The sequence below is a fragment of the Mobula hypostoma genome, chromosome 28 (genome assembly GCF_963921235.1).
Source record: "Mobula hypostoma chromosome 28, sMobHyp1.1, whole genome shotgun sequence".
Classification (NCBI taxonomy): domain Eukaryota; kingdom Metazoa; phylum Chordata; class Chondrichthyes; order Myliobatiformes; family Myliobatidae; genus Mobula; species Mobula hypostoma.
Genome location: NC_086124.1, coordinates 19,711,314 through 19,724,422, shown reverse-complemented (window position 1 = coordinate 19,724,422; position 13,109 = coordinate 19,711,314). Strand labels below are relative to the sequence as shown.

The following is a 13,109-nucleotide window of genomic DNA, read 5'->3' as shown; positions in this document are numbered from 1 at the left end:
CACTTGAATCATCAAGATACAGGAGGTGACAGAAAACTGGTGGATTAGGACAGATGCTCAATGGTCAACTTAGACATGATGGGTCGAAAACCCTGTTTCTCTGCTGCATAAACCCAGGACTACAAAAGTACAATGGGAACCTGATACACAACACTTCAGGCCAAACTCATCTGAAACATTCAGAACTCACAGGTAGATTTCAGTTGGACAAGGATGCTAAGTGTCAAATAATGAACCTTTCCCTCCTGAAGGGCATCAAAATCTTCCCCCTCATCACCAAGTGTGCTACGTCTGCATGTATGAATAACACTCCTTTAGTACAGGAAATTGGTGAACCATTGGGGATAAAGGAGTTGAGTCTTAATAGCCAAAATCACTGCAGGCAGTGGAGAACTGCCCTAGTCATTGAGGTATAATGGGCCAAACTCTATGACCCACTCTATCCACAATAAACAAGATTTACTGGTAGCCAACCATTTTAATTCTAATCCCCTTCCCCATTTCAACATGTTGGTCTATTGCCTCCTCTACTGTCACAATGATGCCCCTCAAAGTAGGTAACACTTAATTTTCCATATGCTTAGCCTCCAACATGAAAATTAATTTTTCCAACTTCTGGCAAATTTTCCTCCTCCCACTTTCCTCTTCTTCCATTCCCCAACCAACCACCTGGTGCCTCTCTTTCTTTCCTTTTTCCATGGCCAGTCTCCTCTCCTATCAGATTCCTCCTCCTTCAGTCCTTTACCTTTTCCACCAATCACCTCCAAACTTCTCACCATTCTCTTCTCCCATCAACCTAGCTTCACCTCCCTCAACCTTATTTCGTACTCTTCCTCCTTCCCAGTGCTGATGAAGAATCTCAGCCCAAAATCTCAATTGTTTATTCCTTTCCATCGACATTGCCCGAACTGCTGAATTCCTCCAGCATTTCAGTTGTCTTGATTTCCAGCATCTACAAAATCCCTGCAGACCATCAACTCAAGCCCTCCAGTCCCAGTCACGTCCTTGTCAGTTTCCTACACCCTCTCCAGTAGTCACATCCTTCCTGTGACCTGAACTGCACACAATACCCCCAGTGCAATCCCAACATCTTGCACAGTTGTAACATATTAACTAATGCAGTCACTGGCCTGACCCACGAAGGCAAGGAAAGTCAAGCACTTTCTTCATGAACATGTCTACATTAGCATTTTCAGGAAATCTACTGAGGTATCTCTATTGTGCAATACTCCGCAGGCCACCATTTACTGTGTGACCTTTTGCCCTGGTTTAACTGGCCAAAGTGCAATACTTTGCATTTGTCGAAATTAATTTCTACCTGTCCTTGCCCAGTTTTGTAGTTAATGTTGAATATATCCTACTGTATTTTAAAACAACCTTCCTTAAAGTCCACTATACCATCAATTCTGGTGTCATCTACAAACTTATTAATCATGCAAATGTGCACTCCCTTCCAAATTATGACATATTTGACATAAAACCCAGCATTCATGCCCAGCAAGACACCACCGGTCATGGACCTGCAGTCTAAAAATGTAATGTGAGGATAAGAAGGGAGGAGACAGAGTTGTGAGAAGGCGCTAGGACAGAAGGTGGCAGACAGTGTGGACCAGGAGGGATGTGAGCCCAAGCACGAGAATGGGAAAACTGAGATAGGGAAGTGCTGCAATAAGACACTGACAGACACTCACTGTTCACAGGGCAGTAGACAGGAAAAAGCCAATGTCCATAGTGAAAGAGCAGTCAGGCCAACAAGACTCCTCCAAAATCCATGTGGGAATGACAGACAGCAAAGAGTAATTCAACTGATCGAGTTGCCTCCTTCACCACCTAAGCCTACAAACTACAGAAGCCCATTAAACCATTTCATCAAAACCCGATTATTGAACACCAGAGGAAAAGGCCAAAGGTTTCTGAGCCAGTCCTCATCGGATATCAGAGGTGGAAAGGGTCCAATACCTTTAAATTCCTTCGCATCACAGGTAGATAGGGTCGTGAAGAGAGCTTTTGGTGCATTGGCCTTTATTAATCAAAGTATTGAGTATAAGAGCTGAAATGTTATGATGAGGTTGTATAAGGCATTGGTGAGGCCGAATCTCAAGTATTGTGTTCAGTTTTGGTCACCAAATTACAGGAAGGATATTAATAAGGTTTAAAGAGTGCAGAGAAGGTTTACAAGGATGTTGCCGGGACTTGAGAAACTCCATTACAGAGGAAGGTTGAATAGGTTAGGACTTTATTCCCTGGAGCACAGAAGAATTAGGGGAGATTTGACAGGTATATAAAATTATGATGGGTATAGATAGAGTGAATGCAAGCAGGCTTTTTCCACTGAGGCAAGGGGAGAAAAAAACCACAGGACATGGGTTAAGGGTGAGGGGGGAAAAGTTTAAAGGGAATATTAGGGGGGGCTTCTTCACACAGAGTGGTGGGAGTGTGGAATGAACTGCCAGACGAGGTGGTAAATGCGGGTTCTTTTATTAACATTTAAGAATAAATTGGACAAATATATGGATGGGAGGTGTATGGAGGGATATGGTCTGTGGGACTAGGCAGAAAATGGTTCGGCACAGCCAAGAAGGGCCAAAAGGCCTGATCTTGTGCTGTAGTTTTTCTATGGTTTCTATCATATCAGAGGATTAATCCTAGAACCAGCAGTCAAGAGAATTCCCAAATAAGTCCTGACGAAGGGTCTCGGCCTGAAACGTCGACTGCGGTCCTGACGAAGGGTCTCGGCCTGAAACGTCGAATGCGCCTCTTCCTATAGATGCTGCTTGGCCTGCTGCGTTCACCAGCAACTTTGATGTATGTTTCCCAAATAATTCACACAGTTCCTCAACTTTTGACAATTCAGCATGTCACAGCAAAATCTGACAAACTTCTATTGATACACAGTGCAGAGTATCCTAACTGGTTGCATCACGGCCTGGAATGGAAACACCAATGCCCTGGAAACGAAAAGATTACAGAATGTAATGGATATAGCCAATCCCTCACCAGCAAAGCCCAGCTGCAGTGGAACGGTGGGTTAGAAAGTCTGCAAATGATGTGAACATTAGTGGTGTTGTGGATAGTGTGGAAGGTTGTTGTAGGTTACAAAACATTGATAGAATGCAGCGCTGGGCTGAAAAGTCCACTGCGCACATTTGCATGGAGCACTGCCACATGAAAGCTGCATGCATCAAAGACCCCTACCAACTAGGACAGACCTTCTTCTCACTACTACCATCAGCACCGGGTTTAGTTGCCTTAGGTAACGCACTACCAAGTCCAGGAACAGTTATTACCCGACAACCTTCAGACACCTGAAGTGGCATGAATAACTTCACTCACAGCAAGTCTGAACTGAGAAGTTAATAAATTTCACCACAGGTGCCAGTGATATTAAACCTGATTCTATAACGCAAATACTCACTTTCAAGGATTCTTTACAATTCATGTCCTCAGTCTTATTTTTATTTGTACAACGTCTTCTTTAGCAAATCGGGTGTTAATGTATAGTTTGTCATAAATTCCACTGTGTTTTTGTAGTTTCCTGTAAATGCCAGCAAAAAAATGAATCTATAACATATATACACCAACTTTTAATAATAAATTTTACTTTGAACATTGCCAGCTAATCCACACAAGATCTAAAGACACAGCCAGAGACATCAGGGGCCGATGCTTTCCACAGGTTCACCCTCGGAATGTTCACCATCGTTGGCTGTAGATTCAGGTTCACTGGAGTCTGACATGACAGGCGGAGACATACCCGTGTCCTTCTGTTCAAAACTTTCCAAGATGGTCTTAAGTACATCGTGAAGGGATGTGCTGTTGTCAGTGCTGTTTTCCGGTTTTGTATCGCAACCCATTATAGTTTGCAAGTTCTGCAACATCTGACGGCCAGACTGAGACTCGCTTTCAGACTGGTACCGTCTCTTGGCTTCTTTGATCGCTTTACGGACGTCGTATTTCGCTTTCTTATAAAGGACGGGGTCACCCGATTTGAATGCTGCAGTCCTAGCCCTCAGAAGGGAACGGATCTCCTCGTTCATCCATGGTTTCTGGTTTGGAAACACAGTAATTGTCCTCTTTGGTACACAGTCCTCAACACACTTGGTGATAAAGTCTGTGACGGTAGTGACATACTCTTCGTGGCTGGCAGCCGAGTCCTTGAACATTTTCCAGTCTACCGACTCAAAGCAGTCACGCAGAATCTCCTTTGTTTCCTCAGACCAGCACGGTACCAGTTTTTGTTCTGGCTTCTCTCGTTTCACTTTCTGTCTGTACGCAGGGATAAGGAACACAGCCCGGTGGGCTGAATTACTCAAGTGTTGACGAGGAATGGATCGATAAGCCTCTCTGATGGTCGTATAGCAATGGTCAAGGGTGTTAGGGCCACTGGTGGCAAAGGAGACGTGTTGGTAGTAATGTGGTGACACACTTCTGAAGTCAGCCTGGTTGAAGTGTCCGGCAATAATGAACAGGGCCTCTGGATATCTTCTTTCAAAGCTGTTAATCACAGCGCAAAGCGAATCAAGTGCAGGCTTTGTGTCTGTCTGAGGTGGGATATAGACTGCTGTCAGGATAGTTACAGTGAACTCTCGTGGCAGGTAGAACGGGCGACACTTCACCGTTAGATATTCCAAGTTTGCTGTGCTGGCGCTCGCTAAAACCTTCACATCCGAGCACCACGAGGAGTTGATTAAGAAGCAGACCCCTCCGCCTCTATTTTCATCGGAGGATGCCGCGTAGTCCATCCGGTGAATGGAGAATCCCTCAGGTTGAATGGAGCTGTCGGGTGAATCGGGTGTAAGACAGGTTTCAGTAAGACACAGCACACAACAGTCCCTCAGCTCTCTTTGCGAGGTCAGTCTGGATCTTAGCTCATCAACTTTGCTCTCGATGGCCTGGACATTAGCTAGTACTATGCTGGGGAGGGGGGTCTTGAACCCACGAGTTTTCAGCCTCGCCTGCAGCCCTGCCCTCTTGCCTCGCTTCCGAGGTATCTGCTGGTTCCGGTCATTTTGGGCTTCGACCCCCGCAGGTCGAGTAGGGCCTCGGGCTTCGCGCCAAGTTGGGCCTCGGGTGTCAAATCCACCTGTCTCAGGTGAACGGGTACCCTGGTAGAACCAGCCTCTGGGGTCAGCATCAGGTGCTCCAGCCAGTCGGGTCTGCATTCCAGTGAATCCACGAGCCACTTCTTCCGGTAGTCGGGTCTCAATAGTGGGGGTTCGCTGAGGTCGGAGCCGGCTGCGACCTGGACGGGCCCACCCTAGGCTTCGCTGGTCAGTTCCGTCAGGGTCCGCGAGTTGGGTTGGTAGATCAGCTCCCGGAGGATGGAAGGCTGCCAGACCTGCAAGAATATTTAACAGAATGCCATCAGAAATTCTTAAAGACAGAGAACTTAGGATTTTAAACAGCAGAATGATTCTATTAGTTGTAAAAAGTGGGTGTGCAGGGAGCAGCTTTGCCACGCCTGGCAGCATCTAACGACAATTTGCTGGGCATAGAAGCAGCCTGGTGACCTCCTGCTCCTGTTCCCATGTGATGTGGTGGTAATGTGAGTACACAGCTCTTTACAACATGGAGCACTGTACAAGGAGCAGGGCAAATCTGCAAGGGATTATAAGGGAAAAGACAATTTCAGCACTGAAAGGACACACAACATTACGGCTTCAGGCAGTGCAGACAAGTATCAGTAGTCCAAGGACAGAGAATGATACCACACACAGAACTGTACTGCAAGGACAGAGTGTACAAACCACAGCATTGCAGCTTAAGGACACAGTTATATAAACTCACCATACTGCTCTGTATAGCAACAGACAGCAGTGGACAATACATATAATGAACTTTACAACATCAAGTCTTTCACCATCAGGACAAAAACCTAAAAAGGCTCTCCGCACTGTGCAGTGAGCACAGACCTATACACACCAAGCACTGCACTCCACCGTTAAATACCAATACAACCTCACCACTTCAAGGATTGAGACCCATACAAACCTGACAATGAACTGTGATTTGTGGAACTGATAACACCAAAGAAGTTTGATGGGGGAGTCCTGAAAAAGGGAGACCGTGTAATGGAGATGTCGGGAAACACATCCTCACACACAGTGAGGTCAGTCCATTGGGCAGAACAGACAGAGGCCTTGACATGAGAGGGGTGGAAGGGGAAACAATCTACTTTAATGTACCAGTGATGAAGAGGAATGTACTGATGATGAAGTTGCTCAGCTGGAGAGAGTGTGGGATTGCCTCGGGCACAGACATTACAGTGCATAAATCCCCAGGATCAGATTAACTGTATCCTAGGCCACTGCAGGAAGCTAGGGAAGGAATGAAGGGGCGTCAGCAAAGAAATCTGCATCTATTTTAACTACCAAGAGTATGGTTAATGCTATAGCTTTAAGAAAGGCTACAAGGACAAGCCAGCATAAGCCTCTGCGATCAAACTGTACACAGTCCACCAAGTACAGCCTCAAGAATGTCTTGTACAACAGTAACAAGACATCCAAGATACCATACTCAATGCTCCAACTGAATATGCGGCAAACGGAGCAAATAGAAACCTAGAAACATAGAAAATAGGTGCAGGAGTAGGCCATTCAGCCCTTCGAGCCTGCACCGCCATTTATTATGATCATGGCTGATCATCCAACTCAGAACTCCGCCCCAGCCTTCCCTCCATACCCCCTGACCCCTGTAGCCACAAGGGCCATATCTAACTCCCTCTTAAACATAGCCAATGAACTGGCCTCAACAGTTTCCTGTGGCAGAGAATTCCACAGATTCACCACTCTCTGTGTGAAGAAGTTTTTCCTAATCTCGGTCCTAAAAGGCTTCCCCTCTATCCTCAAACTGTGACCCCTCGTTCTGGACTTCCCCAACATTGGGAACAACCTTCCTGCATCTAGCCTGTCCAATCCCTTTAGGATCTTATACGTTTCAATCAGATCCCCCCTCAATCTTCTAAATTCCAACGAGTACAAGCCCAGTTCATCCAGTCTTTCTTCATATGAAAGTCCTGCCATCCCAGGAATCAATCTGGTGAACCTTCTTTGTACTCCCTCTATGGCAAAGATGTCTTTCCTCAGATTAGGGGACCAAAACTGCACACAATACTCCAGGTGTGGTCTCACCAAGGCCTTGTACAACTGCAGTAGTACCTCCCTGCTCCTGTACTCGAATCCTCTCGCTATAAATGCCAGCATACCATTCGCCTTTTTCACCGCCTGCTGTACCTGCATGCCCACTTTCAATGACTGGTGTATAATGACACCCAGGTCTCGTTGCACCTCCCCTTTTCCTAATCGGCCACCATTCAGATAATAATCTGTTTTCCTATTTTTGCCACCAAAGTGGATAACTTCACATTTATCCACATTAAATTGCATCTGCCATGAGTTTGCCCACTCACCCAACCTATCAAAATCACCCTGCATCCTCTTAGCATCCTCCTCACTGCTAACACTGCCACCCAGCTTCGTGTCATCCTCAAACTTGGAAATGCTGCATTTAATTCCCTCATCCAAGTCATTAATATATATTGTTAATATATAAATGTTTGTTGCTGGCCGGCCTATGTTGCCGCTTTTCAGGGAACTACATGCTTGAGGGTCGGCACAACATTGTGGGCCGAAGGGCCTGTACTGTGCTGTACTATTCTATGTTCTATGTAATCCTTTGCCCCTCTTGGGTTTACAACACACATACAGCTCTGACATTTACCATGTAAGCCCTATCCTGATTTAAATCACCAATATACTTCACTTTGTGCCTGCCTGGGTTAAATTCCAAATGTTATATCCTTCCCTATATTACTAAATAATCTATATCCTGTTGTGAGCTCAGGCAATCATCTTCATAGGTGTCATTAATGATCTATCAATTATTAAGTATGGCATCTACATTCTCATCAAAATCATTAACACATAGCCACAAGCCTCCAATCTGAAAAGGGATGTAATAATAGATAGCTCCAGCTCAAACCAAATCAAACTTGCTGATGACACAATGGTTGGCCTCATCACCAAAGACAGGATGGCATGCAGAGAGGAGGCAGAGCTGCATGACTGTCCAGTACGCGAATTGAAAAGCATCTGACCGCAAGGCGCTACAAAGGATTGCAAGGACTGCTTAGAGGATCATTGGGGTTTCTCTTCCAATTATCTGAGATAGTATCAGGATCACTGCGTGCACAGGGCTCTTAGCATTGTCAAGGATCCCTCTCACCCATCCCACAATCTTTGACACCCTACCATCAGACCAAAGACTGTTTGGATGGGAAACATCATCTTCCCCGAAGCTGTGAGACAACTGAACTCCCTACCACCGCCCAAGTTTTAATTACTTATGTTTAGCTTGTGTCATAAATGCATCTTATGCCAAATGTCAAGATCTTCTGGAATATGTTTTATTTAACTTCTTTGTGGTAATATTAATTGTGCTGTGTGCAGGTTATCAGTACTGTGTTGAGCACCTTGGCCCAGAAGAATGCTGCTTCATCTGCAGCATATATGTGAACAGTTGAATGACAATAAACTTTAATTTGAAAAAGATCTGGAGAGCATGACTGTGAGAGGGAGACAGGACCCAGGAGGTTATGGATAGATTACGAGGGAGAGGACAAAGGATAAGAATGGGAAGACTGAGGCAGGGAGCCAGTGCACTAAGGCACTGACAGACACTCACTGTTCCCTGGACGGCCGGCAGAAAGAGAAGACGATGCCCACGGCGGAGGAGTAGTCAGGGCACCCCGATTCCAACTGTCTGCTCCAGATCCAGAAGGGAATGGCAAAGAGCGAGGAGCAGTTCTTCTGATCCAGTCGCCACCTTCTCCACCTCGCCAGTCGCCACCTTCACCGCCTCGCCAGTCGCCACCTTCACTGCCTCGCCAGTCGCCACCTTCACCGCCTCGCCAGTCGCCACCTTCACTGCCTCGCCACATCAACCTGAAAACCACAGGAGACACCTATCACATCACCTCTCATTCTTTGAAACCCCAGCAAGTACACACTGACCCCAGTGCACTTCAGACTCTGCGGCCTCACCCGGAGTGGAGCCTCACCACCATCCCCAAGCCCACTACACACCCTACTCCACGGACTTCGCTACCATTTTGTGCCCGCACTGGCCCATTGCTGAGGGAATAACATTAGGGTTGCCAGCACAAAAATGACCACAAATTCGAAAGTGGTTTTGCATCACGATGCCCCGTCCACAGCTCAGGAGATGAGTACAGTGAGCTCTCAGATGAGATGCAGCAGGTAGCTACAGTGCACAGAAGTTGCATGCGACATTCAGTATAAAATCTGCGACTGGGGGAAAGGAAATACAACTTGGCACCAGGGCAGGAAATACACTCAGAACCCGCTTAACGCTAAGGACGTGTTCCTCGGAGCTGGAGCAGGATGAAAATCAGTGCTCTTTGGGGTCATTATAACATTAAGTAAATGGGCATGTGCCTGATTGTTTTTTTAAAAAAAATCAAACCCAACATGCATATTTTATGTATGCATGGTAATTCGTGGAGTAACAAACACGCAATAGGCCCAACCTGCACGTCAGTGAAGCAGCAGAAGAGGGAACACAAAAATTGGTGGCATTGTGTACTGCATAGAAGATTACCAAAGGATACAATGAGATATAGACCAGTTGCAGACATAGGTGAAGAGGCAGATGGAGCTTAATCTGGCAACTGTAAGGTGCTGTATATTGGGAAATCCAACGTGAAGGCGATTAGTTAGTGGGAGGAACACTCTCATTGATAAACAGATGGACCTTGCAGCCCTGCTATGAGGCTCCCTAAAGTGGCCACAGACGCTGATAGGCTGGTAAAAATGTGCATGCAATGATTACCTTCATTAATTGAGGCACTGAGTTCAAGCACTAGGAAATAAGGTTACAGCTTTAGTCGAAGTTAAAATAAACTTATCAAAGTTCATTTGTTACGATGTAGATGATCATGGTCTTGGCAAATTTTCCTCCAGAAGTGGTCTGCCACTGCCTGCTTCTGGGCAGTATATTTACAAGACAGATTACCCCAATCATTATCAATACTCTTCAGTGACTGTCTGCCTGATATCCGTGGTCATATAACCAGGACTTAAGTAGCTAGGGCATATCACACAACCATCACCTGCTCCCATAGCTTCACATGACCCTGATCGGTGAGGGTACTGTGGGGGGGGGGGGTGTTCTAAGCAGATGCTACACCTTGCTCAAGGGTGACCTACGGGCTAGTGGGAAGGAGCACCTTGCACCTCCTTTAGTAGATGTTTATCTGCACCCTCCCACCCAAATTATCAAAGTATATGTCACTATATATTACCTTTGATATTATTAAAAGTTGATTAGGCTACATTTAGAGTATAATGTTCAACACTGCTCACCTTACTATAGGGAGGAGGTGGAGGCTTTCCAAGAGGGTGTGGAGGTGGTTTACATGATGCAGCTTAGTTTGAAGGAGATGTGTTGTGAGGGAAGGTTGAACAAAATGGGACCATTTCCTCTAGAGTGGCAGAGGCTCAAGAGATATTTGACAGAAGTTTTCAAAATTTTGTGAGGTATAGTTAGACAGTCAGTATTCTTTGCCAGGATTCAACTGGCCAGTACCAGAAGGCATGTATTTCAGCTTAGCCAGGAATACATTGCCAGGGTTGTAGAGGCAGATGATATAGGGGTACTTAAGAAATAATTAAATAGGTGCATGAACAAGGACAAGGACCATCCAGACCATGCTCTCTTCTCACTGCTGTGATCGGGAAGGAGATACAGGTGACTCAGGTCCCACACCACCACGTTCATAACTGGAAGTTATTAACCTTCAATCATCAGGCTACTGAAGCAGCATGGATAACCTCAACTGTGAACTGATTCTTCAACCTATTGATTTACTTTCAAGGACTCCGCCACACATGTTCTCAATAATATTTACTTATCTATGACTACTTGTTCTTCATTCTTTATTTGCACAGATCATCTTTTGCATATTGACTGTCTGTCAGTCTTTGAGTAGCCTTCCATTGATCATATTGTACTTCATTGTTCCACTGTGAATGCCTGCAAGTAATGAATCTCAGGGAAATATATGGTGACTTTGATAATAAACTTATGAACTGTGAATGTGCAGAGATAGTATGGACATAATCAATGTGCTGGGTAGATGGATTAGATTAAATGGGAGTGGATGGATTAGATGGATTAATTAGTGTGACACAATATCATAAGCTAAAGGACCTGTCCTATGCTCCAATAAAGGCAGCTAGACTGAGAACCTGGCTTTGGTCTGGGCTATTATATCCTCACAGATAGAAGCGGAGGGAGGGTCAAAATCAGAATCAGGTTTATTATTACCGGTATATGACGTGAAATTTGTTATCTTAACAACAGCAGTTCAATTCAATAAATAGTATAGGAGAAAAAAAAGAAAATAAAAATAATAATGAACAAGTAAATCAACTGCAGTATACATATATTGAATAGATAAGAAAGTGCAAAAAATCAGAAATACCGTTTATTAAAAAAAAAGTGAGGTAGTATTCAAGGATTCAATGTCCATTTAGGAATGGGATGGCAGAGGGGAAGAAGCTGTTCCTGAAATGCAGAGTGTGCACCTTCAGGTTTCTATACCTCCTACCTGATGGTAGTGAGAAAAGGGGGTGCCCTGCATGCTGGAGGCCCTTAATAACGAACGCTGCCTTTCTGAGACATCACTCCCTGAAGATGTCCTGGGTACTTTGTAGGCTAGAACCCAAGATAGAGCTGACTAGATTTACAACCCTCTGCAGTTTCTTTCGGTCCTGTGCATAGCACATTCCCCCTCAACACCCCCCCCCCGCACCAGACAGTGATACAACCTGTCAGAATGCTCTCCACAGTACAACTATATAAGTTTGTGAGTGTATCTGTTGACATGCCAGATCTCTTCAAACTCCTAATGAAGTATACCCGCTTTCTTGCCTTCCTTATAACTACATCAATATATTGGGACCAGGTTAGATCCCTCGCCAGACTTGAATGCCACAGATCTAGCCTTCAGGAGACGACGTACCTCCTGGTTCATCCACAGCTTCTGGTTTAGGAACGTACAGTAAATCTTTGTAGGCACACACTCATCCAACAGGTTTTAATGAAATCGGTAACAACTGAAGCATATTCATCCAGGTTCGAAGATGAATCCCTGAATTCAAAGCAGTGGGGCACTCCTGTGCTTCCCTTGTCCATACCTTCTTGGTCCTCACTACTGGTGCTGCAGTCTTCAGTCTCTGCCTATGCTCAGGGAGTAGAAGTACAGCCAGGTGATCAGACTTCCCGAAGTGAGAGCGTGAACAGCACAGTTGGTATTCTTGATGGTGGTGCAGCAATGGTCCAGTGTGTTGTTTTCTCTGGTATTGCAAATGATCTGTTGATGTGGAATATTAGGGGTGAGGAAAAACAACTAGAGGACACAGGCTTAAAATTGAGGGGCGACCTGTTAGAACAGAGGGAAGGAGGAATTTTTTTAAGCTAGAAAGTAGTGAAACTGTGGAATGCTCTGCCGCAGACTGTGGTGGAGGACAAGTCCTTGGGTATATCTAAAGCGGAAGTTCATAGCTCATGATTGATCAGGGCATCAAAGGATATGATGAGAAGGCAGTTATACGGGGTTGAGTGGGATCCGGGATCATCCATGATGGAATGGCAGAGCAGACTCAATAGGCTGAATGGCCTAACTGTGCTCAAATGTCTTTTGGTCTTATTTGGATGACAGTAAAAGCATAAGCACAGAATTAGCCCATTCAGCCCACCGATTCTGCTCTGCCATTCCATCATGGCTGATTTATTATCGCTCTGAAACCAAATTCTCCTGCCTTCTTCCCTGTGACTCTTTGACCCTCTTACTAATGAAGAACCTTTAACCATTTCAATATGGTCAATTTGGTGAGAACACTTTTGCAGATGAGACCATGTCAGTGGTGTGCACAGTGAAGGTTAAATAAGATTATAACACAACCTAGATCAGATGAAACGACAGGTAGAATTCATCTCAGACAATTGTGATGTGCGGCATGTTTTGGTCAGTTAAACCTGGACAGAATGTACAGAGCAAATTAAGAGTGTTGGAGAATAGAGACTAG

General features: G+C 45.2%; 1 protein-coding gene across 2 annotated transcripts in view; it reads right to left on the bottom strand.

Annotated features, from left to right (window-relative positions):
* Nucleotides 1–3,376: 3,376 nt before the first annotated feature.
* The window catches only part of LOC134339115 (uncharacterized), a 29,076-nt gene continuing 19,343 nt past the window's right edge, over nucleotides 3,377–13,109 (bottom strand). The window contains exons 4-5 of one of the 2 annotated variants that reach the window (XM_063035442.1): nucleotides 8,683–8,942; nucleotides 3,377–5,338 (exon numbers count right to left, since the gene is read on the bottom strand). In XM_063035442.1, the coding sequence (XP_062891512.1) occupies nucleotides 3,654–5,338; nucleotides 8,683–8,942 (1,945 nt within the window). In that variant the 3' untranslated portion in view covers nucleotides 3,377–3,653. The remainder of the gene's footprint in view (nucleotides 5,339–8,682; nucleotides 8,943–13,109) is intronic. The other variant, XM_063035443.1, reaches the window with a different exon arrangement.